At 36.1% G+C, this 26,289-nt stretch overlaps 1 protein-coding gene across 10 annotated transcripts in view; it reads left to right on the forward strand.

Moving 5' to 3' along the window:
* Positions 1-26,289, forward strand: part of grip1 (glutamate receptor interacting protein 1) — a 294,443-nt gene that overhangs the window by 234,201 nt on the left and 33,953 nt on the right. For all 10 annotated transcript variants that reach the window (XM_051107533.1, XM_051107527.1, XM_051107530.1 and 7 more), the window contains exons 11-14: positions 2,355-2,504; positions 14,163-14,349; positions 16,815-16,960; positions 19,786-19,866. In XM_051107533.1, the coding sequence (XP_050963490.1) occupies positions 2,355-2,504; positions 14,163-14,349; positions 16,815-16,960; positions 19,786-19,866 (564 nt within the window). The remainder of the gene's footprint in view (positions 1-2,354; positions 2,505-14,162; positions 14,350-16,814; positions 16,961-19,785; positions 19,867-26,289) is intronic.

Below are 26,289 nucleotides of genomic sequence, written 5' to 3' on the forward strand. Positions count from 1 at the left end.
TTTGACCAACATTCAGAAAGCAATTAACAAATCTTGTTAAAAAATAATAAATATGTATGTATATGTGTGTGTGTGTGTGTGTGTGTGCGTATATATATATATATATATATATATATATATACGCATACATACATACATTTTTATTATTTTTAACAAGGTTTGACAACCCTTAAAAAATATGTTTTTGCAGACCCCTAAGCATCCCCTTGCTGACTCCAGTTTAAAACCACCTGGTACAGCGACCTTTAAACCTCATGCGACTGAACTGCTTTTCACTTATATAACACATATGATTGAATTTTGAAGTTAGCAACACTGCTAAAATCGCTTGCGGCACCTTTTCTCACCTTCACAGTCTTGTCTCAGATTCCCTCCATTCGGGAGGGTCGTAAAGATGCTGCGGGCACTTCAGGGCTGGTGGCTTCACATAATTTACTGTCATTCCATCAATACTTTTTAGTCAGTCTCTTTTTTTATTCCTGGATTATATATCCCCCTTGGTTATAAGAGTTCAAAGGCTTTTGGAAGATGTGTCCTTGATTCGCGTGAAAGAGCAAAACTCCCCTGAGAGTTGTATTACTTAAGCCGCTGTTTTCTTTTTCCCTAAAGACAAATTAGGCTGCATTTTCTGGACATTAACTCCTCAATGTTTGGATTACGAAGAGCTCATCCTATACAATACACATGTAGACCAGAAGACCTCATTATGGCTCTTAAAGCTGTACATGGTTTAATGGCTTTTAAAAAAAAAACAGAGAAAAAGAGAGAGAGAGAGAGAGAGAGAGAGAGAGAGAGAAGCAGAATGTCCTCTCATGAGCCAAGAGCAGACAAACTGTTTCAAACTCCAAAGCAAAAATAAGACCGTAATCTGCTCTAATCCTGCCATGTTTTTAGCATCACCAATGTCCCAGCCAAATAAAACATATTTTTTTAGAGTAGTAATATTCTGCCAACTAGTTTTTTTTTCTTGTGAGTGCTAAAAATGGCTTTGAAGCTCTTTATCTGATCAGTACGAACTCTGATTTGGTTCTTAGCTTCTGTGATAAGAAGTGGCTTTTAGGCATCAGGGAGTATTTTTAGAGATGTGCTTTGATGAAGATTTACCACCGTTCACACTGTGTCAAAGACAAGGGCGCAGTCTGTAGCACTTTAATGAGTTGTTTTGTGGATTTTTTCGACTGGTGACAAACTGTGGCTCCCGTTTCCAGCACCAGTTGATAGAAAACATCAAGATACAGTGGGCTTCAGGAGTTCAGTTGAAAATATGGGATCTAAACATGTTCAAAACATAAAATTAATAGGTTCCAAGTCACCAATTTTAGCAAATTTGTGAGATTGATCGTAGACTGTCAGATGTTGTTCTTCCAATGAAACTTGCAATGTTCTTTGGCTCTCAAATCATGCTGGAGATCATAAACATGCAGCTCCAGTGCTGCTGTCATTAAAGGTCTAGTTCACTGCAGAGTTATAATTTTTCTGATAATTTTCTCACCCCCATGTCATCCAAGAAGTTCATGCCTTTCTTTTTTCAGTCAAAAAGAAATTAAGGTTTTTGAGGAAAACATTCCAGGATTTTTCTCCATATAGTGGACTTCAATGGGGATCAATGTGTTGAAGGTCCAAACTGCAGTTTCAGTGCAACTTCAAAGAGCTCTACACGATCCCAGCTGAGGAATAAGGGTCTTATCTTGTGAAACGATCAGTCATTTTCTAAAAATAAACATTTTTAGATACTGTTCAACCACAAATGCTCATCTTGCACTAGCTCTGCAATGTACTACTACGACTTAACCGAAAAAGGAGGGATACTGCGAAATCCTCTATCTCATTTACTCCTCTGACTTCAAAATTATCAGAAATCGTTGTTTTACCTTTTTTGGTAAAGGGCGTTTGACTTTCTTTGCAGGTTTACTTTGTAAACACACACATCCTATGTCACGTGTGAAGTCAAGATAGTGCAAGATGGGGTTAAAAAGTATATACATTTTTATTTTTTTCGAAAATAGGCGATCGTTTCGCTAGGTAAGACCCTTATTCCTCAGGTGGGAACATGTAGAGCCCTTTGAAGCTGCATTGAAACCACAATCTGGACCTTCAACCCATCGATCCCTAGTGAAGTCCACTATATGGAGAAAAATCCTGAAATGTTTTCCTCAAAAACCTTAATTTCTTTTCTACTGAAGAAAGAAATAGAAAGAAAGAAAGAAAGAAAGAAAGAAAGAAAGGATTTGTTGTTTTAAAAGAGAAAAAAATTGTAAAAAAAAAAGTACTATATATACTAAATGTATGAGGTTTTGAAATGAGTTGATAGTGAGTGTTTTGCTAAAACATTTTGCTCTCTTTTTCCTACACAGCTCTGGGTTCATCCTTTTCTCCCACCTCCATGAGTGCCTACAGTCTGAGCTCACTCAACATGAACACGCTGCCACGCACCATGTATCCCACAAGTCCTCGCGGCACAATGATGAGACGCAAACTGAAGAAGAAAGACTACAAGAGCTCAAGTATGTTTTCTACAGTCACGTTGAATGTTATGATATCAAATCAGATACGGATGGTCAAAACATTCCACACAATTCAGAAAGAAGCCTCATTCTTAAAGAGATAGTTCACCCAAAAATGAAAATTCTGTCATTAATTACTCACCCTCATGTCGTTCCAAACCTGTAAGACCTTTGGAACACAAAATAAGATATTTTTGATGAAATCCGAGAGCTTTCTGACCTGGCACAGACTGCAACACAACTGACACGTTCAAGGTCCAGAGAGGTAGTAAGGACAGTAAAATAGTCAGCAGTAATAAATGGCAGTAATTGATTTTCATTTCTGGGTGAACTATCCCTTTAACTCATTATTCACTGATCTTCACCTCCAGTGAGGAGTTAATTGCTGAGTCATTTTGAGAAACGAATCAATTTAAGAGAGAATCATTCAGTTTTATAAATCGGATCATTCAAGCCTGACTCAAAATAGCTTTTCTTTGCAGTGAAAAGCTACTTAAATTCGATTTGTTCCACACACGGTCCATTGTATGGACCACTTCAATGATGCTTTTATGGTGTTTCCGCATCCTTTTTGAAGCTTGAAAGCTTTCACATGCAGTTAGATGCATTCTTTTCGAATAGCTCTATGGAATGCAACTGAATGGAGCTGAGTCTTGAAAGTACTATTTTTACCTTGACGTGCCATCTTACAAATGCCACAAAGCGAGCCAAAGACCTTCTTTATGACTCTGTATAATACATTGAATAATTAGATGTTCTATGTAGGTTTTTATCCTCTATATAACAGATTTACCATCAGTCTTTGCCTAGTTCCCCTTTGATTCATTTTCTAAAACCATTCGTTTTTATCAGAACGGCTGAAGTAAACAGAAAAAGGCTTGGTTATTGATTTCCTGTAAAACTTCTCTAATGTATCAGCACCTCCATGCAGGCTCTGGCCAGGGACTTGTCTTGACTTTAATATTAGCTTTCGAATTTTTATAGCTGCCTTTGCCATTCTTTTTGCAAAACAGAAGTCAGGAGGTTGAAAGTACCGCCCACGGTAATTCAGAAACAAACCTTTATAAATGCCACATTATGCTAAGCGCATGCAATTGTGCAAAGAGAAGCTTGGTCAAGCCGCTGAAAGGGCCAAAAGCAATAAAACTCCAACATAAATGTGACGAGGTCACTTCGTATTAAAGAAAGGCCATATGTCTATTATTCTTCCTGATAGTCTGTCTTTATCTGTACATTCAGACCTCTCGCACATGGTTCCTATCCTTCCTGCCCTTCCTCTCCACGGCTGGGCTCCGAATCTGAATAAGATCAGCGAGTGTGATAGCACTTACCTGAAGTGAACACATTCAGCATTCCCTTCCCATATCCGCCAAGCGAAAGAGGGAAATTACACCTCTGGCTACCCAGTAATTAGATCCTGAAAGATATTTCATATCCTTCAGCCGAGCGGCGTCGCCGTCGCCGCCTCTGCCGATAGATAATTACCCGACCACGCTTTCATACCGAGCAGGGCTGTTATCTGCGGGCTTCGTCAACAGGACCAATAAACAAACGCTGGCACTGGAAAAATGGTTAATCAGCTGCCCACATCGCTGACCGCCTATATGCTAACTTTCAGTAACCAACTTGTTTTTGAGTTTGTTTTTCGTTGCATTTGTAGCGGCTTGGTTATTTACTGTAGATGTTAGAGGAACATCTTCTATCATGACAACTCTCAGATTTTAGCATGGTAATGGACATGACAGTGTTAGGGGGCATTTACACAGAACACGTTTTTCCATTCCAATGCTTTTCTTTTCCATTGTTTTTCTATGTAAACGTGCTTGACGGACATGCATGACGTTACGCTCGCATCTTTTGCAGCGCCTCTCAGATGAGCACTGCATTTTTAAGACAACATGTCAAGTTAAAAGAATTGAAACTTTTACATGCAGCGCCACTCATCAGTTCCAAAGCAGTGGACCAATCAGAAGAACTCAGAGGTGGGACAAGCATTGCAAGCTTCTGTTTAAGGTAGCAAGTTGGCATGACAACTGTTTTGTTTGACGGCAACATGGCAGAGGCGCTGCTCATAGTGGCTGTGTTCGGACACCCTGAATTAGGTTTTAGGTTTGCGTTTTTAGACACAAAGACGCGTTCTGTGTGAATGGCCCCTTAATGTATTTGGTCTTGTCGGAATAGATTTGCTACACTGCTGAATTGCTGCTGCTGCTGCTGTTGTAGATTATTGCTGCTGCTGCAAAGCACATACAGGAACTTGCTATTGCCAGTACATACACAAATACAGTGCTGTAAGTATCTAAGACATACATACGTTGTTATATATGCTGCACAAAAAGCATATATAATAACCTGTAGCAGATCTATACAGGTGGAGCTGGGGAGGTAGAGGGTTTCAGAGGAACTGACAGCACGCTGCGAAATGCTCTAGTGAATGCTAACCAGCCATTTAAGGCTGTGTTCAGACTTGTCATGTTTGGTTCGATTAAAACAAACTCTGGTGTGATTGTAATCGCTGCCATCCAACCCTGGTGCGCACCAAACAAGCAGACCGAGACCGCTAAAAAAGATGGGTCTCGGTCCACCTCCAAACGAACTCTGGTGTGGTTCGAATGAAATTTGAACGCAACAAGCACCAAATACTTATAAAAACAAATCAAAAACAGGAAGTAATGACAAGATGTGACGCTATGCAACATGATTTCATGAAGGGAACAAGCGGTGTATCCAAAATAAAATGAGCACAGGGGAAACATGGAGCATGAGGATGTTAAGTGCCTTTTATGAGGGAGCTTAGTCAAGCAGATGGCATTAGGTGTATTTGACTTAAAGTGACAGTAAGCAAACAGATCGGTGAATGGGTACTTTGGTGTCATACACTGAACGGTCTGCACAGCACTGCTTTAAGATTAACAAATTCTTTTTGTTTGGGGTGTTAAGTGTGTTCTGTCATTCAACCCAACCAATCAGGGCTGCGTTTCCCAAAAGCAACTCAGGTCGCAAGTTCCGTCATTACCAATAGCGTTTAATGAAACTAGCACTGTAAATGATATTTAGGCCCTGGAAGGTGTCTCTCACATTGTCCCACAGCAACATTAAAATAGTGTAGAAATTAGTGTACAAAGTTTTATTCGTTTACCATATATTGGGGCATCCAAGTTATTTGTCATATTTAATTTGAATTTTTTTTTAAGTAACACAATAGTTACTTTCCCTGGTAATTAGTTACTTTTATAATAATGTAATTTAGTTACTATTTATAAGAAGTAACTAGCAACTATAACTAATTACTTTTTTAAATGTGCCCAACACTGCTTCTTACTCTGTTTATGTGTTAAAGGAGAAGTCCACTTCCAAAACAAAGATTCACATATAATGTACTGACCCCCTTGTCATCCAAGATGTTCATGTCTTTCTTTCTTCAGTCGTAAAGAATTTGTTTTTTGAGGAAAACATTTCAGCATTTTTCTCCATATAATGGACTGATATGGTGCCCCCCGATTTTGAACTTCCAAAATGCAGTTTAAATGCGGCTTCAAACAATCCCAAATACAGTTGTAAATGCTCCCAGGTGAGGAAGAAGGGTCTAGCGAAACGATCGGTTATTTTCATAAAAATAATACATTTTAAATACTTTTTAATCTCAAACGCTCATTTTGCCTTGCTCTCCCTGAACTCTGTGTATTCTGTTTCAAGACAGTTAGGGTATGTTGAAAAACTTCAAAAATCATTTCAAAATCATCCTACGTCGCTGCAGAAGTAACAACCCAGTCTTTGCAAAGTGAACATGCAAAGAAAATCAAACACCCTTAACAAAAAAGGTAAAACAGCGATATAGGACGATTTTGAAGTTGAGGAAGAACATGAGATGGGATCTTGGTCGACATACCCTAACTGTCACGAACGGAACACAAACAGTCCAGGCAGAGTAAGACGAGCGTTTGACATTAAAAAGTAAATAAACTGTATTATTTTGGTGAAAATAACTGATCGTTTCACTAGATAAGACCCTTCTTCTTTCTTTTATGCACTGTAATGTAACAGACTACTGAATACGGATTCACTATTCAAGCACATCCCTAAAAATAACACTGGTGGCACCATTAGAATAATGATTATTTCCAGACAGGTTTCCAAAGCACTTCTAAAGCCTTGTCTCTGTTGTTGTGAAGTTATGTCAGTGGTTGAGCCAGAAGTTGGCATTTCGCTTTGTTCGAACACAAACAGCAAGGTTTTGATAGCGCCGCAGATGCAAAATCCCCTAACAAATGGCTTGCTTAGTTGTCTCATTAAACTGGGATTTGAGACAGCCCTTTAAAATGGCAAAATACTTTGGATAATTTAACTGCCCATTTTTTATCTGACTTTTAAGTGTTTAATTTACTATGACTTGGCTGCATTTGTTCTGAACATCACGGGTAATGGCTTCTCCTGCCGCGTTGCTCTCTGCTTGTGTTTGGCAAAATACACCTGCCGCACCGACACAGAGCATCTCATCTATTACACAAATTTATTTCCAGTTTTACTGCCACGAGCATGTGCATGGCCCCTCATAGACGTCGTTTGTTTAGAAAAATGATTTCATAATGGGTCTGTAATAGTTGTATTGAGCCTTTCCTCAGCTATGATTTTACTCTAACTCAAGAAGCATGCTTGGTCAGAGCAGCATGATATGTCATAATAGACAATATTTGCCGGCAAAAAGGCAAATGCAACAGACATAGACAGTTTTGTAACATGCAGTTTGTATTCTTTAAAAAAAAAAAAAAAAACATCTTAGACCGGCGCAGGTTTGCTGGTCTTAGTTTGTTGGTCTTTCAAATTTTATTTGAAATAAAAATTAAAAGAGCAAATAAAATACTTAAACTAAAATAAAAAAAATTGGACACTTTAAGATCATGTTTTTCATGACCTTTTGCTGAAACGCTTGAAATTGCATCATTTAAATTGATAATTGCCCAAAAATGCTAATGAATATTAGCAGCTTATCAGCAATCACCTTGTTTCAACCCACTCCTGTGAAGCTCAGAGAGCAGCAAATTGTTCATTGCCTCACTGGCCCAAATTGAAAGCTTAATTAAAGCTTGATTAACTTCATTGATGCTCCAAATGAGCCCTATTTGCATAGCACCTTGATTTCACTGTCCGTCGAGCTCTGAACAGAGGCTGTGGCAGCCGAATCAAGGAGTCCAATTGCCCAGGATTTGTTCTGACAGCCTATAGCGCAAAGGCAAATGAGTGAGGACAGGTTCACTGCATTCTGTGCTGCTGATTCAGCATTCCCAGCCTTTGCATGAATGACGTCTTCTAGCATATAAAGTGGCACTGGTTTGTTAAAAGTCCCTCCTGAGGCCTTTATTGTCACTGGCTCACAGGGACAGAATAAAGCTCACAGACACTGTTCAACACATCTGAGACTGAGCGAGAGAGAGATAGAGGGAGGGAGAGAGATACATGCTGCAAAGTCACCCATCAGACAGCAATGACACGTCTGGATGTGATGCCCAGCCATCTCTTCACACTGAGCGATAACACAGAAGGTCACAAAACTGCTGCCATTTTCCAATGCGCTTTTTGCTAGTGGATTTCAGTGTCTTGTTACTTTTTGTAAAGCATTAGAGAGACAAATTTCATATATTTTATTGTGAGACCGATTAGATGTGCTAAATAAACAATTATCTGACATAAAATTAGCCTAGCATGAGAAGCAGCTAGTTTTAAACACATCAAATATTTTAAAATTCCTTTAAAATTAGGATTTTGTTTCAGCAAACTGTACCTTGACTATTATATATATTATATATTTTCTATCAGTCGATATATTAATCGTATTTATTTATTAAGTTACTTACTTACTTAATAGGTAGAATTAATGGCTTTTTTTGTTTTAAATTGATTGTTCATTTTGTACATTTAGTAAAATGAATAGATCACATATTTTGTTGTGTCCTGATTCTTTTTTTATTGCTAGAAATGTACAAAAACTGGGTAAAAAAACGAAAAACTTTATTCAACAATAGAAAATAACAACGATATATATTTAGTTATTTTTAATTTATTTAGAATTAATGGTATTTTTATTTTACTTATTTATTTTATTTTATTTTATATTTTATTTATTGTCTGTTAGTTCGGTCTATTAATCCTGGTTAATTTTTATTACTAGATTTTTTTTTTTTTTTTTAAATCAGGGTTTAAAACTATTTGTACTTTTTAATGTAATACTACTAGATCATATTATATTTAATAATTAATAGTATTTTGATTGTTACTTTTGTCCATTTAGTTCCACCATGGTTATTATTATTATTATTATTATTATTATTATTTTAAATCAGGGTTTTTTGACTTCCAAAAGTAAAATACATCTAATATTTAATAATGAATAATATTAATGTCCATTTTGCCATTTTTTCATGTAAAATGAATAATCATGTATTTAGTTCTGTCCTGACTTTTTATTGCTAGAAATGTACAAAAAAAAAAAAAAAAACGGCTATAAAACTGAAAATACAATAATTCAACTTTATGCAACAATTATGTATTTTCACATATTTCTATATATTTAACAATGCTATTATATATTTTTATATATATTTTTATATTTATTTGCTATTTATATATTTACTTACTAGGAGTAATAATGTTTTTTATTGTTATTGTTTATTTTGTCCATTTAGTTTTTTGTCCACTTGTTTTATTAATTAATTAATTACTGACTAGATGACAGGACAATATAATATTTAATAATTAGTAGTATTATAATTGTTCATTTTGTCCATTTAGTTCCATCCTGATTAATTTTTAAAAAATCTGGGTTTAAACCTACTGACTTTTTCAATATAAATATAAGTAAATCTAATATTTAATAATTAATATTAATGTCCATTTTGCCCACTTTCATTTCTTTTTTTAAAATTAATAGATCACATATTTTGCTCTGTCCTGATTCTCTTTTTAAGGCTAAAAATGTACAAAAAATGAATATAAAGCTGAAACTATAATAATTAGTTTGACCTCCTAATATGCACATTCAATATTTTTAAAGGTTAAGCACCTCCTATCACTAACTGTTTGATGTAAAGGGCTTTTTTGAAGACTTTTGTTCCCCATTTGTAGAAAATGTCTACTGCAAGATCAAACACAGCATCAATGAAGCAGTGAATGTGAGGGAAAACTATCCATCTTGTCCATACGCCCCACAAACACAATTCAGTCTGTTGTCTCCTCTTCCCCTGCTGGGGATACTCTAAAAAGCCTTCACTGATGTCTTTTCTTAATCTTGTTTACCTCTGTTGGAGGTGGTGTCATGCTAATTTTAAAGTTCCCCTCTGCATTTTCTGTGGTCCGGAACAAACCGCTCTGCGTTTAATGTACTGTGACCGAAACTAGCACCGTGTCTTCTCACCAGGAGAATATTAGCATAATTTAATTGTTGGCTAATGCCTACAGTCCTCGTTTATGATTCCTACGCGGTTGTCAGTTGAGGTGCTAATACGTTCTGCTAGAGGAAAAGATGATTATATTAAAGGACGGTGTTGAGAGCAAGACGCAGATCAAGCTTCAACACACCTTGAAAACTGTTCATGCAGACTTGTCAGATAAGCATGATTTGTATCCTAGAATGCACAAAGGAGTTCAAATAATTTATTATTTTTTTGTATAAAATTATTTTAATTCCTTAATATTCCATATCTTTCTCAAATGTTGTGTTTGAACCTCAAAAATGTATATATTTGTTAGTCATTGGTTTAGGAAATATACTACTAACACAATACTACTACTACTACTACTACTACTACTACTAACAAATGTTTAATCACTTTAATGCTTCCTTGCTGAATAAACACAGTAATTTCTTTAAAAATATCTTTCAAATAACATTTGAACAGCATTGTGCATTTATATATAGAAAGAGAGAGCTTAAAACAGATCCTGGCGCCCGAAACAATGACGCAGCTCATGGGCCCCGAGATCAAAGGTGCGTTTTTCAATTTTACCAGAACCGCCAAAATCTGTTCTCTGCTGAAGAAAAGAGATTTCAAAACTCTTCTGACTCATTCTAAGGATTTTGAGTTATAGCTGACTCACTAGTCTGTGGGAAGCAGAAATAAAGATTTCTTGCAGGAAGAAGGAGGAGGAAACGAACGAGCTAGAGAGAGAGTAAGTCGGCTGGCGATTCTTTGAGATGTCGACGATGACCCCTCAGGTGCTTCCTTGTCTGTCAGAGCCTTTGAAGTCTACCACAAAGCGAAGACACCACTTAACCGAATCGCCTCACGAAGCAAGACTCCGAAGCATGCAAAGCCCTGTCGGGTCAAATCGCAGTCTGCGGCCCCTGAGCCGTTCCGAAAAGACCAGTCAGTGTCATTCTCAGAGCTTCAGACAAGAGGAGTCCCAAACGAATGTTGATCGATGTGCGTCGCAGACCCGTCCCTGAAAGCGTTTCGACATCCAAAAGGCGTTCCGTCCTCATCTGCGTCACCTTAACCTCCCTTTCTCATCCCTCACGCCCAATAAAAAAGGAAAGGTCACCGCATTTAAAACAATAAAGGTGTCTGGTGCGGTAAATCTAGCCCGTGAGCAGGATCATCAATCTCGGAAAGACTCTCAAGTCACACAAGAGCGATCCGGCGAGTATAACAGGCTCTTTAAAAATGCGGCAGGCCTGGTTTGGCGCCGGTCGATAACCCGGAGGCAGATTTCCGTACGTGTCTATAGGGAAAAGAGACCTCTTGGCTGCCATCTGTGCTCCCTGGTGCTTGGGATGACGGTTTAAGCTTGGTCAGCCAAGGGTGTGACGGGCGCTCGTGTGTCTGAGCGCATTTTCACTTGCCTCTTTGAAAGCACACAGTGCGAACAAACATCTCTAGAAGTGGTCGTCAGAAAGCATGGGCAAAATTGAGTCTTTTTGCAGCCTGGTTGCAATGTGTGGCTTTGCAATTGAGATGTATCCCATGAGACTTTATTGATATAGACAATTGTAAATGGGGTGCAGCGCGGTGTATAAATCACATTGGTTATGCTTATGTGCCTGTCTGCTTTTCGCTAAGCTGATTTAAACGCTCTCAATCAGCACGGTGAAAACAACAGGGTTTATCTGTTTTCACAGATTTGCTTGTTTCTCTAATAGACATAGAAAAGAGAAACTTGTGAAGGTTTTTTAGTTTAAAAAACATTTAGTTTAATAAGACAATATTGCTTATATTACAGTCAAGGTTGCCAGCGGCGTAAAATACACATTTTTGGCAGGGTTCCCCTGGTAAAATTTGCATTCCAGGGGATAAATATCAGGCTATGTCTACATTAATCCGGATACATTTGAAAACAGAGATTTCATTTTAAAACACTCCCCATCCGCATTAGCATTTTCAAGCGTTTTCCAAAATTTTCTCATCCGTAATGATACATCGGAAAGCATTAAACTTGTAAAACCTCATAAAAGCTTACTGAGATGATACAGAGCAGGGTTGCCAGGTTTTCACAACAAAACCCGCCCAACTGCTACTAAAAACTAGCCCAAAAGTAGCCTAATCCGCGACAACAGTTTTAAAGTAAGACATAATACGTTTTCACGCAATTCTTCTGGCAGGATTATTTTATTTATGGAAATATCTTATCGTTCAGTGACGCGTCATGTCGTGCTCACTCATGTTTGATCTAAAAAGCAGTTGCCCTCATGTTTTGCTGCAGGACAGTAATTGTGGGTAAATTTTCTGTCATCTTTGCAGGACTGTAATATGAAGAGTGTACATAGTAAATATCTTTAGCAACAGGGTCAAAGTCAATAGCACATAGGCACAGGTACCCTTATAAACATCATGTCCATTGGTACAATGTGCATCACATGACTAAACATGCCTCATAATTTTCAAAAGCCACCGTATTTACGGACCACACTACAGTGCGAAAACAGCGTTTTCAAAAAGCATTTTCCTTGGAAAAAAAACAGCATCTCAGTTTGGATGTAAGACCAAAATTGACAGAAAAAGATGTGTTTTCAAACGAAAATGTATTAGTGTGGACAAGGCATTAGGTTTTTGGGGTCGTTTCAAACTGCGGACATGAAAAACAACCAACAACAATGTTAAAGTTGCCCAATTCTGCAGGAAACCAGCAGATTTGGCAACACTGATTACGGTTGATATTTAAAACCACCTCAAATATAAATAAAAAGACCCAAATTGCATACAAATCTATTTCAAATGATACTAAAATAAAGTATTTTATACATATAAACCATCAATTGAATATAATAGCACAAAAACTGCCATTCTGGGACATATCTACAATGGAAAACGCTGTGGTCGCACCACATGATATTTTCAAATTCAGTCAAAATTTACAAGCACAGAACTGGCCGCCGAAACAAAAACAAAAGCTAGCTTCCCATGAAAGGTCACTATGAAATTTATAATAAACATAAATACTGCAATTTTATACAGGATTACAAAACACTTTGGAAATCATGCCAAATAGTGCAGAAAATTAGTCTGAATAAATTTAGGGTAATTTCAAAGATGTTTTCAAAACAACAGTTATGGCTGGACAGTCGCACCACATGATATTTTGACACTTTGAATAACAGAAAAATTACAAATAACTGATGTTTTTGAAAAGTTAAAGTGGGTGTATACACGGGAGAGGTACTTCATATATATGTCATCTTTTTATGCATTTAAACCACTTTCATCAGTGACCCCCCCCCCACACACACACAACAGTATTTATATATATATATAAACTGCACGATAAATGCACAGCTCATCAGTAAAGCTGGTTCTGTGATGAGTAGTAAATCTCCATCAAATGCTTTCAGATGGAGCGGCATTTAATACACAGAGCTGTAGATCACTGACAAACTATGCAATATCGCATTCATAATCGCAGATGAATTGCATTTGATTATGAACACGACGTTGCGTAGCTTGTCGGTGATCTATGGCTCTGTGTATGCTGCTCCATCTGAAAGCACATGATGGAGATTTACTAATCGCAGAACCGGCTTTACTGATGAGATGCACATTACAATGACATGCGATTTATCGTGCAGCCCTAATATATATATACATATATGTACGTATACATACATACATAGCATAATAGTTTTTGCAGTGGTATTAAAATTGCTATCAAAATTTTCTTTTTTTTATAAACACTATATAATATAGTCATTTTAGACCCAGAAGCATAAGATAACGAAGTTCTAACAGCCTCATAATTCGTACCATCTACAGAAAGAGTTTCCCCAAATCCCTGTAGTCTGATTTGCAATATAATACACTAGCTTTATATCAAAGTGTCTTTTCTTATTTCTAAGAGAACCTAGTTGGCTCAAAGATACTAGCGCACATATTGAATTCTTATCTGCAGTGAGGGCACAAATCCAGCTCAGTCACTGCAAAGACTCACATGGCTGACAACCTTTTAGTCTGTGAAAAGTTGCTCTGAGATGCATACAGAACAGCTGTTTGAAACATTTAAAAGGATTTTTCACTAGAATTTGATTTATCAAACCTGTGTGACTTTGTGCTTGTGTTGATGGACAAAGAAGCAGTTTAGTAGAATGTTCCAGCTGCTCTTTTCCATATATTAGGTTGCTTTTTCCACTTTCTGCTGTTTGTGACCCTGTCGCCCTCTGTTTTTTTATTCCTCTAGTGTCTCTGGCTTCCAGTACCGTAGGACTGGCCGGTCAGGTGGTCCACACCGAAACAACAGAGGTGACCCTCATCAGCGACTCCATCATGGGCTTTGGGATCCAGCTTCAGGGAGGAGTCTTTGCCACGGAAACCCTTTCCTCTCCTCCACTCATCGCTTACATAGACCCCGACAGCCCGGCGGAGCGGTAAGATCTCCAAACACGATTTTTATTAATCTCTAGTGCTTCTCCAGTGCCTCATTTGACCTAGTTAAAACTTTGGGTTTTAATATTCCAGATACCCCTCCTCAGATCGGAGAGCTCAGCGCGGCTTAATTGTTTGCGTTATCACAGAAGTGTGAACTTCCCTTTGGGAATCTTGAATATTTAATCTCAAATCTAATTTTGATTATCTGAACACATCCCAAAGCCCACAGTTATTACATCACCGCGTCGTTCTCACCGCTTAGAACTTGTCCTCCGCAGAGCCACAGCTTCATCTATGATATAATGCGATGATCGTACATGATATATAACTGCCTGGCCATGACAATCTGATTTCCAGCCTGCTTGGGCTATGATTGACTACAGCGTTACGTGATAGAGCAAAGCACTTAACTATAATTACCTGAGCCTCAGCTGGCATCCAGATGAACTTACTCGTCGACTGAGGCGGATTTACATCCCAACTTCACTGTAATTACTGACCTAAGCAACAGGGATGACTTGCTGCCAGCTGAAGTTGTAATTGCTGTGATGGACATAAACCTTCTAACGCTGGTGATCTGATTTGGGGAACAGGAGTAGTGATGCTGCCAACTTCATTACTGTTTTTCAGTACTGGGAAGACAATTTAGCTTTTTAAAATAATGTAACTTTTAAAAAAAAATCACATTTGGCAACTATTAGCGGTGAGTGCACCGCATTGCTATTTTTTTCTTTACAGCAAACTGTGTGAGCTGTTTATTGAATCATGTGTCATTTTAATGATTCGCAAAAACATTTCACAGATTCATTTGTGCTTTTGTGGAGACACCTGACTGGTGTTTTACTTTCTTTTTGCAGCAATATACAAAATATAATAGTGTTAGTGTGAACTATTATATAATATAGTAAATTATGGTTTGTTACAGTAATTTACAGAATAATATTATGTATATACACATATATTCATTTTTTATTGTAAATTGATCTGCTGTATATCTTTTTTTCCACAGTGATATACAATTTTGAATAATGTTTATTTACTAAAATTAAATTAAATTAAAATAAAATAAAATAATTTCAGTAAATAAAGGTAGTCAAATGCTGTAGTTCACCACTATGGATTAGGTTGGTTATATGAGTTATGGTATTTTGGTGGTTTAATTTAAATTTTTACATTTTACATATGGTATTTTGGTATTTTATATAATAAAATATAATAATTGTAATAATATTTAATTTTTATTTTTTTTTGCTAGATGAATGCTGCTTTCATTGCTAAAATAAAATAATAAAATAAAATAGAATAACATGAAATAATAGTTCAGTGAATAAAGTTTATTTACTTAATTTACTAAATATATTTAATCAAATTTTGTTATTTCATATAATAAAATATAATATTTTTAATAATATTTAGATTTTTTTATTTGCCAGATGAATACTGCTTTCACTGATAAAATAAAATAAAATAAAATAAAATAAAATAAAATAAAATAAAATAAAATAAAATAAAATAAATAGTTTATTTACTTAATTTACTAAATATATTTAGTCAAATTTTGGCGTTTCATATAATAAAATATAATATTTTTAATAATATTTAGATTTATTTTTTTATTTTTTTGGCCAGATGAATACTGCTTTCATTGCTAAAATAAAATAAAATAAAATAAATAGCTCAAGAAAGACATTTCCCCCTTATTTTTGAATGTTGCTCAGCATGATTTAGAGATTTTAGAGATGCATTACAAATGAACAAACACTCTATGACATTATCCAAATGAAAATACATAAACATATGAAACATACACCATCTCATCTCGGAATATTATGCATGTTTTCAGTCGAACCTTTCTACAGTATATTGTAACTGGGGCTGTTGAGCTCTAAAAAGAACAAGAAAGTACCATAAAAGTCATTATTCTTTGTAAATTTATTCCTCCAGCATAGCTCCAAAAACACCAAACACCACTGGTTTTTGAAGCTAATTACTGTATGACAAATTTGAATGCTTTACATTTTTGTTTATTGTGATGCTGGCAGCCCACGCTGGATACCAGCATCCAAAACACAGCATATGCCTTATGTTGACCAGCATTGCTGGTGTTTCTAGCAGTAAAAAGCAAGCAATATTGCTTCTGTTCGGCTTTTAAGCCATTTTGGAATTCAATAAAGAGTTTTTGTTCCCTCAGCTATTAAAAAGTGCTTTTACTCTGACCTTGAGCTAAGAGGACATTTGTATTTTTGGCTGAAGTGTCACATTCACTCACTAATGTCTATTTAACGGCGCCAGCTGGCATAATACAAGTGGTTGGCTGGTCAGTGTGAGACATTTTCCTGGGTCCCACCACCTCTTTTTGTCTCCCTCTAGACCAGTCCATTATTTTTATTTTATGCATTCAGCACAGCTAGTCTATTGGCCAGTGTAAGAGGAATGGTTTGCTAAATCTGCTCTCTGTGCACAGGTGCGGCATCCTGCAGATCGGCGACCGCATCCTGTCAATAAACGGCATCCCCACTGAGGACAGCACGCTGGAGGAGACCAATCAGCTGCTGAGGGACTCCAGCATCACCAGCAAAGTCACACTGGAGATTGAGTTTGACGTAGCAGGTGGGGACACGTAACGATTCATCAATTGCAAACCTGTTTGGGGATGAAAGATCCATCTGGCCACATCCCATGTTTGTCCTAGTGTTTTTTCTTTCTTTCTTTCTTTCTTTCTTTCTTTTTTTTTTTTCTTCATAAAAGTTATGCCATAGTACTGAACCATCTGGCATCTGTTTGACGCATAGAAAAGATTAGTACCACAAGACAAGTGGCCCGTGTTTTTATAGGTGGTATTTCTGGACGGATGTCCGCATGAAAATACTGTTTATATACTTTTATCTGAAAATCCACACCACACATTCTCTCATTTTTCCATCTCGTGCTGTGCTTTGGCAGTGTAATCACAGTCCGGGACGTGTTGAGCGTCTGTAGTCCTTGAGACACGCTGTAATTAGCTTGTCATCCTAGTGTTTTGTCTTGTTTAATTTGGTTTGATATTTAATTAGTTTCTTTTATTTAGCTTATCAGGAATCTTTTAAACTGCGTTTCTGACGACTTCAAGGCTAGTCACAGCCTTCCGGCACTAGCACGCAGACCGCCTCCTGTCCATTAACCGATGGAAAAAAAAATCAATTTGACATAAATGCTGTTCTTTTTGAACTTTCTGTTCAAAAAGCATATTAGAATGATTTCTGAAGGATCATGTGACACTGAAAACTGGAGTAATAATGCTAAAAGTTTAGTTTTGTCATCACAGGAATAAATTAGACTTTAGAATATATTCAGATAGAAAAACATTATTTTGAATTGTAATAATACTTTACAGTATTACAGCTTTTACTGTGTTTTGGTCAAATAAATGCAGCTGAGTATGGCTGAAATGATTAGGTGACAACAAAAAAAAAAACTATCTACAAATATTTAATCTTTAAATAGAAAAACATTATTTTGAATTGTAATAATATTTTACAACATTACAGTTTTTACTGTTTTAGTCAAATAAATGCAGTTGAGTAGGGCTGAAATGATTAATCGACAATGTTGACAACAAAAAACAAAAAACTGTCGATAAATATGTAATATATAAATAGAAAAACACTATTTTGAGTTGTAATAATATTTTACAATATTACAGCTTTTACTGTGTTTTAGTCAAATAAATGTAGCTGAGCTGGGCTGAAACAATAGTCGACAATGTCGACAACAAAATAATTGTCGACAAATATTTAATCTTTAAACAGAAAAACATTATTTTGACTTTTAATAATATTTTACAATATTACTTTTTAATGTGTTTTGTTCAAATTAATGCAGATGAGTAGGGCTGAAATGATCAGTTGACAATGTCGACATATAATATGCATTTAGTTAGAAAAACATTATTTTGAATTGTAATAATATTTTGCAATATAATTTTTACTGTGTTTTGGTCAAATAAATGCAGTTGAGTAGGGCTGAAATGATTAGTCGACAATTTCGACAACAAAATAAATTGTTGACAAATATTTAATCTTTAAATGGAAAAACATTATTTTGAATTGTAATAGTATTTTACAATATTACAGTTTTTAATGTGTTTTGTTCAAATTAATGCAGCTGAGTAGGGCTGAAAGGAATAGTCGGCAATGTTGACAGCAAACAACTGTTGACAAATATATAATATGTATTTAATTAGAAAACCGTTATTTTGAATTGTAATAATATTTTACAGTATTACAGTTTTTACTGTGATTTGTTCAAATAAATGCAGCTGAGTAGGGCTGAAACGATCAGTCGACAGCAAAAAAAAATTTTCGACAATTATTTAATATATTTAAATAGAAAAACATTATTTTGAATTGTAATCATATTTTACAATATTACATATTTTACTGTGTTGTAGTCAAATTAATGCAGCTGAGTAGGACTGCATAATCATAGATTAATCGGTCTAATAATGGTTACATTAATCAATTATCAAAAAGCATTGAGCTTTGTTGCTGAGCATGAGACTTCTTTCAAAAACAACCCCAAAGTTTTGAATGGTGATATAAGTTATGCAAACCCTAACAAACTTGTTAACTGAATTTGGGAATTATATTTGTCATATTTTTGGCATGTCATGAATGTACCATAATTTCCAAGACTCGCTTATTTCCGTTCTGCGACAAACAGAATGTCAATTTTCTGTGCAACGCAATAAAATATACATGTTTTATCACAGAGCAACAACATTTGCTTTTGAAAGGATGTGCTGGAAGGATAGCAGCTTTCCCGTGTTTCAATATTCTTTATCGTTCAGGCCAAGTGGTTGTTTTAAAAGACATTTTTGTTGATTTGGATGAAATGAGTTGGCTTGAATTACTGCATGATCATTTTGAGAGCAGAGGTCGTTGTGTGTAATGGCGGGTCACTGGAGAGCAGTACTTTTTCTTTCTTTGAGCGCTCTGACACGTCTGTCATTCCTTTTGAATCTGACTCGCTGCCCAGAGGAGAAGGACATATTTTATGGAGATTTTTTTTCTCCCCTCTCTCTCAGACTGAGCTTTCTGGGTTCCTGTCAGAAAGATTGTCTACATCTCTGCCTGAGAGAGAGACTGAATTTTTAACAGCTATCTCCAAGTCACTTTAAAGAGAAGGTTCACCCAAAAAATGAACGTTCTGCTGCCATTCTTTTTTTGAATGTAAAACAAAGCAACTCTTTTCCATGCAATGGAAACCATGGTCCTTACATATTTAATGTATGGAAAAAAACAGCTTGGACATTCTACTAAATATCTCATTCACCTGAATGTCCACTTTTTGGTTTCGAAATGATCTATAAACAATTATTAACTCTAGAATGAAGATATGGATAGATTTGCATCTAAAAATTGACCTTTTTGTATTTCTGTCCTTGTCTCTTCCAGAATCGGTTATTCCAAGCAGTGGGACCTTCCATGTGAAGCTACCAAAGAAGCCAGGTGTGGAGTTGGGCATCACCATCAGCTGTACGTATTGTTTTCTCAGTTTTTCTATGCAAATTAATAAGTCTATGTTTACTTGAGCTCCTTGACCTTCAGTCCAGGTATAAATTGTATTTAATTCTGCATGTTAAAGGACTAGTTCACCCAGAAATAAAAATTCTGTCATTAATTACTCACCCTCATGTCGTTCCAAAGCCGTAAGACCTTTGTTCATTTTTAGAACACAAATTAAGATATTTTTTGATGAAATCCGAGAGCTTTCTGACCCTATGTAGACCACAGTGAAAATAACATTCAAGGCCCAGAAAGGTAGCAAGGACATTGATTGCTGTCTATGTAGGATCAAAAAGCTGTTGGATTTCATCAAAAATATCTTAATTTGTTTTCTGAAGATAAAGGTCTTACAGGTTTAGAACAACATGAGTGTGAGTAATTAATGACAGGGTTTTTATTTTTGGAAGAACTAACCCTTTAAAGCAAACAAAAACATTGACTGAAGTTGCTTTGGATACAAGCATCTGCCAGATTTATAAATGTAAATGTAAGAAAGTATACAGTGAGAAACTTGTTAAATAACCTTATAATCTCCCATTTTTCCTTTCAAAGCTTTAATTGCCTCTTCAGCATTTTTCTGTGCACAAATTTAGAAACAAGTCTTCACAATTAGGTCTTCCTTCATTCGCTACATCACTGAGATATAAATATGTGACATTTAACCTTTGTTTCATTTCCAAAGACATTAAAGAGACACATCTGGGTAACTTATTACAGGGTTACTGGGAAAATAATGTAGCTGTTGCTTATTAGGATGCTAGAAAAGTTTTCCTACTCAAAAGGTTTGTGCTTATTTATTACATTTTTGAAGTTCCGCATGAAAAGAAATGGCTAATTATATATTATCTCTCATTTATCGCAATTGTACATTTAATTGCTAGGCACAGACTGTAGGTTACAGTGGCTGCTTCCAGAAGTAAAGGCAGTTTCAGGGTGTTATTGTTGTGGGATGTGTTTTTGTATATAAAGGTCTCCAAAATGTCATCTCAAATGATCTATAATGAATTCCAGTGAGCTTTAGGCATAACCAAAAAATAAAAACATGACTACAGTACGTGTAGAAAAGGAAAAAATAAAATAGGAATTTTGAGTTATTTCAATCACACTATCATTTTAACCACTTGCTGAGCACACATAGGATTGTGGGATTTTGTAGGCTTTTAGTGTGTCATTTTGATGCTGATTCAAAATAAGCCATTTTGAATATACTTTTAGTGATTTTATGTGCTTTTGTCATCTTTATTGTTTTTTTATATTTGTTATATTTAATATAGTTTTATATCTTCTTGTATTTCAGTTTGTAATTGTAGTACTTAATCACAATCTTTTGCAGTTAGTTGTAAAGTGAAGATTTCTATTTTTTGTAGTTTTCATTTAATATTTCTATATTTTTTCGATAAACAAAGATGCTTTTGGTTTTAATAAAACTATTTATAAAGCTTCCTACCTTTGTAAACTGCCTGAGAAGGCACAGTCGATCTGACAAAACCATTTCAAAACTATTTTTTAGCATTCAGATGCAGCCATTGTCTGGGTTTTTTGGATGCATTGTGGGGATTTAAGGCATTGAACATGGGATCCTGCCTTTCAACTGCAGATAGTTATACCTACTTTTCAAACCCTCATCATTTCCTCCTTCCTTTAGAGATATTGTGACTGTGTCTATTCTCCTGTTGTGTCATTCGTTTACCATCACCTGACTTTTTGGAAAAGGTAGTTATAGACGGATCTGCCTGTGAATTCAATCTGTTTTCCGCCTGCAGTCAGGGCCTCTGCAGAGCTTGCTTCGTAAACCCCACGCTCCGAACGCCCGAAGCCTTTGCCAGCTGCTTCATCAATGCCCGCCCGCATTGTCAAGCCAGAATGATTCATCACCTCATCCCAGCTCGGTTTTGTGACATTGCCTGTTTTCCCCATCACAGCAATATGATACAAACTTTCTGTTATTAGCCAGTAAGCGTCTCCGTGCAACACACTGGTGGACCCCCATGCAACAACCCAGCAGTAATTGCTTCTCTCTGAAGCTGAGGAGTTGTTTTTCTCCAGAGCAATTTTACCCGTCGTCCTCCACACTTTCTAAATGAAAGTATTTATTATCTTGCTGGTCGTGTACAAGTCCTCGCATGTGTTACTAATTTGATGGGGCAGATTCTCCCAGGACAGGCTATGTAGATGTGCACAGTCCAAAGATAATAGCAAACGGTTCCCAGTAAAGCTTCTTTGTGGGTTTTACAGCTGTCTGAACTTCCTTAATGAGTCAGACGAACTATTGTGCGTGTACTAACGTACTGCTGGTAACTGCTTCTCAGATCATAAAAAAAATTCCCTCAACTGTTGGCTCCCATTCCACCGCATCTTCTTAAAAACTCCATGATATCAATAAACATAATAGCTCGACTGAAAAAGAAAATTACTTTTGATTTACTCACCTTGTTGTTTCAAAAATGGTGTTTATTTCTTCTATGCCACATGAAAAGAGAAATTACGAAGAATAGATCGATGGCTCCTTTAACATGCAGTTACAATGAATGATGCCTGGAGCTTTCAAGATTCAATAAGCACCATTAAAGTATAATAAATGATTTATATAACTCTGTATTACATAGAAACTGTACAATAGCTTTGTGTGAGGAAGATTCAAGGTGTTATTCAGTGACACGTTCTTCTCAAGTGAGCTTTTCATTTAGGATTTACTGTAACAAAATCATGCCAATGACTTGACCTCAAGAATCAGATCAATCCAGTTATGAACAAATGATTGCGGGTTTTTTAGTGAATTGGATAATGAATCAAAAGATTCGTTAAAACTGTTCCTCACAAAACACTGAAATGTCTTTAGAAAAATTCTCTTTTATGGTCTTTTTGAATCCTCTTTGAAACCTCTATTCATAGTTACTGCATGAAAAAGAGCAGCATTAACCTTCAAAAAAAAAAACTTTTTTATTTTACACTAAGTCACATGGGTTTGGATCTACTGTACAGTTGAGGTCAAAGGTTTACAGACACCTTGCAGAATCTGCAAAATGTTAATTTTACCAAAATAAGAGGGATCATACAAAATTCATGGTATTTTGTATTAACACATAAAAGTCATTTACATATAGCCCCATAAAAATGACCCCATTCAAAAGTTTCTTAATACTGTGTTTTGTCCTTAATACCCTTGTTTGTCCTGAACAGTTAAACTGCCCCACTGTTCTTCAGAAAAATCTTTTAGGTCCCAGAAATTTTTTTGGTTTTTCAGAGGGACTCATATAAAACTATTAAAGAAGGTTCAAACACTCACTGATGCTCCAGAAGAAAAAAACGATGCATGAAGAGCCGGGGGTGTAAACTTTTGAACAGAATGAAGATGTGTACATTGTTCTTATTTGGCCTAAATATCATATTTTTTTCATTTAGTACTGCCTTTCAGAAGATACTTACATGTTACCCTGATCTTAAAATTTCAAAAGTTTTCACCCCCAGCTCTTAATGCATTGTGTTTCCTTCTGAAGCATCAGTGAGCGTTTGAATCTTTTGTAGTAGTTGCATATTAGTCTCTCAATTGTCCTTAGAGTAAAAAGATCTCAAAATCATACAGTCATTGTTGGAAAGGGTTCAAATACGCAAAAATGCTGCAAAAACCAAAGAATTTGTGTGACCTGAAGGATTTTTCTGAAGAACAGCAGGCAGTTTAACTGTTCAGGACAAACAAGGGAATCATGAACAACTATCATGAAACAATAAAAAACACAGCTGTGGATCATCCAAGTAACAACACAGTGTTAAGAAGTGCATGTAAACTTTTGAACGGGGTCATTTTTATAAATTCAACTATTCTATTCTCTTGTGGACTTTATGTAAATGTCTTTTACAGTATGTGAAATATCTTATGCAGGTCAGTACTGAATAAACAATAGCATGCATTTTGTATGAGCCCACTTATTTTGGTAAAATATTTTACATTTTGCATATTCTGCAATGTGTATGTAAACCTTTGGCCTCAACTGTAAGTAAGAATGAGTAAATATTGTAAATATTGGTCAAACTATTCCTTTAAGATTCAGAGATCATGGAGTTTCCACCTTTGTTTTTTACTAATAATGACCGAGTGCTGTAGACGATGTGCACTCTGCACAGCGAAATCCCATTCTATTATATATATGCAAAGAAAGTCTACTCAATTATGCCTTCACTTGGCTCAGGACCAGCAGGATGTCTGAGAAAGTCAACTTTTATGGCTCAGAATGAGAGAGAAAGAGAGACGTAGGCTGTCCTATCCACGCGTCGATTTATGTATATGGGCTTTGCCGAGCTCTCATGGCCTTCCCGAACAGTTTAATGGCTTTCTGCTTTGTGCCTCTGCGAGGCCCGTATTTCACAGGTACTAATAAAGCCATAGTGGGACACGTTTATAGATGTCTTGTTTACTTCTCCTTAAAGATTACCCTGTCTTATTCTCCTGGTGGCATCTCGTTTGCTTGGGACTGGAAAATGAAGAGGATATATTGAGTTTGTTTTCAGTCAGATTTTTAGTACTTTATATGATTTTACATGCAAGTCGCATCAAGAATGACGAGCTTGAAACTCTTCGAGAAAAAGTTGCAAAGCAAGTATAGGCAATGTGAGGATTAAAAGAAAATTCAGGATCCAGCCGTAAGCCCAGGTATTTAGATATTTGATCCACAAATATGAGCCATCATTACACATTTTTGTTAGATTATTAGATTTTAATTTGAAGAACTAAAGGAAGATTGTTAATAATAATAATAATAATAATAATAATAACAATAAATAAAAAAAAAAAAACGGACCCAATATTGAGCCCTGTGGTATTCCTCTTACTTGAGTAAATAAATCAGATTGTTAGATTGTTAGAATTAAACCACAATAAAGAACCAACATCATGTAACTGGCCAGGCCTACATGAGCAGGCAAAGTGCAGAGACTGTGAATGAGCCACAGTATTTATCATGGTTAGGCCAAATGGCAGTGCATGCAAAGGGGGAAACTATGACAAATCAGCTATCAGTGGCAACCACAGTGCCACTAGGAAGCAGGCAGAAAATGGCTGTGCTCTTCCGTTCTGAATGTCATAATGTAGCTCGCCTGACAAATAAGAATCATCTTGTAGCTTGATTTCCAAAACATACTATCAAGATGAGTGTCAGTTTATGTAAGTCATATTTTTCCCTCTGTTTTTTTGCTCTGGAAGCTTGCTGCTGTAAAATTCATCAGAGCTTCACCCGAGTTGAAAGGATGTGCTTTGATGTGCTCCATCTGAAGGTGACATCACACCGCTGTAATGCAGCATATGGTGAGGTGCCTTTAAGGTCAGCGGACATGCGCTCTCTTTGAGCTGAGCAGAAACATGATTATTTCTACGGTCCGAGAACTCGCTAACATTTGGAGATTGAATTGTCTGATACATCTCGGGACCTGTGTTGCCGACACTTTGACAATTTGCTCTCGGATAGCTTGTTCAAACCTGGCTCGCTCTGATTGACATCCTTAAAGGAAATTCTTTCCTCTTTTAGACTGCTGGTGCTGTAGTCTGTACCATCGAGATTGAATCTTTGACCTTTCTCCATTGAGTCATCCTATACTTCATTTTCTCTTTCAATAGACAAAACTAACTTGCTTTGTATTTTTAGGGAAACAAAGTATCTCTAATTTGCGTCTTTCAGGTCATATTAGCTAAATATAAAAGCATTACAGGTTAAAAGACAACAGAGAAGTATTTCCCACCATGCTATATATAGTCCCACTTCAATATATTCCTTGTTGAAATATGCATTTGTATTATAAATATGCAATTATATCATTATGGTTGCATATTTCAGATGCATTATATTTTTTATCTTTGTTGAAAATACAACATTATTTATTTATTTACAGGTAAAAAGGCATTCGAGAAGGTTTTTCCCCTTTACAGTATATAGCCCCAGCTGAAATATGTATTTGTCTGGCAATTTCTTGTTCTATTAAAAAAGGTGTGTATGTGTATATAGACACAATACACTCCAGAGTTTGCTTTCAGTCCAACTTCTCTTACATGTCCCGAGACAGATCCTTACCCTGTTTAGCATTGGCAAGCAATTCCAGCTGTTTATACTGATGCACAGTATGCAATTTATATTGTGCTTCAGAATACAAATAATTTATTAAATTAACTTTTACAATTTATTCATGAAATTGGCAAGCAATTCCAGCTGCAGTGCTGAACCAATTTCTCCACTGAGAGTCTCTGCATTATCCTGTCTTCTCGTGCATTTGTCTTACGTGGACGACCATGCTTTTTGGGGGACTTAAATGAAATAGTGTCATTGTAAACCTGCAATATTCAAGAAATCACAGATTTGATTATTTTGCAATGGCTTAAAGAATCATCCCTTTGGACTTCATCTGGAC

Source organism: Labeo rohita, chromosome 4 (assembly GCF_022985175.1).
Source record: "Labeo rohita strain BAU-BD-2019 chromosome 4, IGBB_LRoh.1.0, whole genome shotgun sequence".
In the NCBI taxonomy this organism is placed as follows: Eukaryota; Metazoa; Chordata; class Actinopteri; order Cypriniformes; family Cyprinidae; genus Labeo; species Labeo rohita.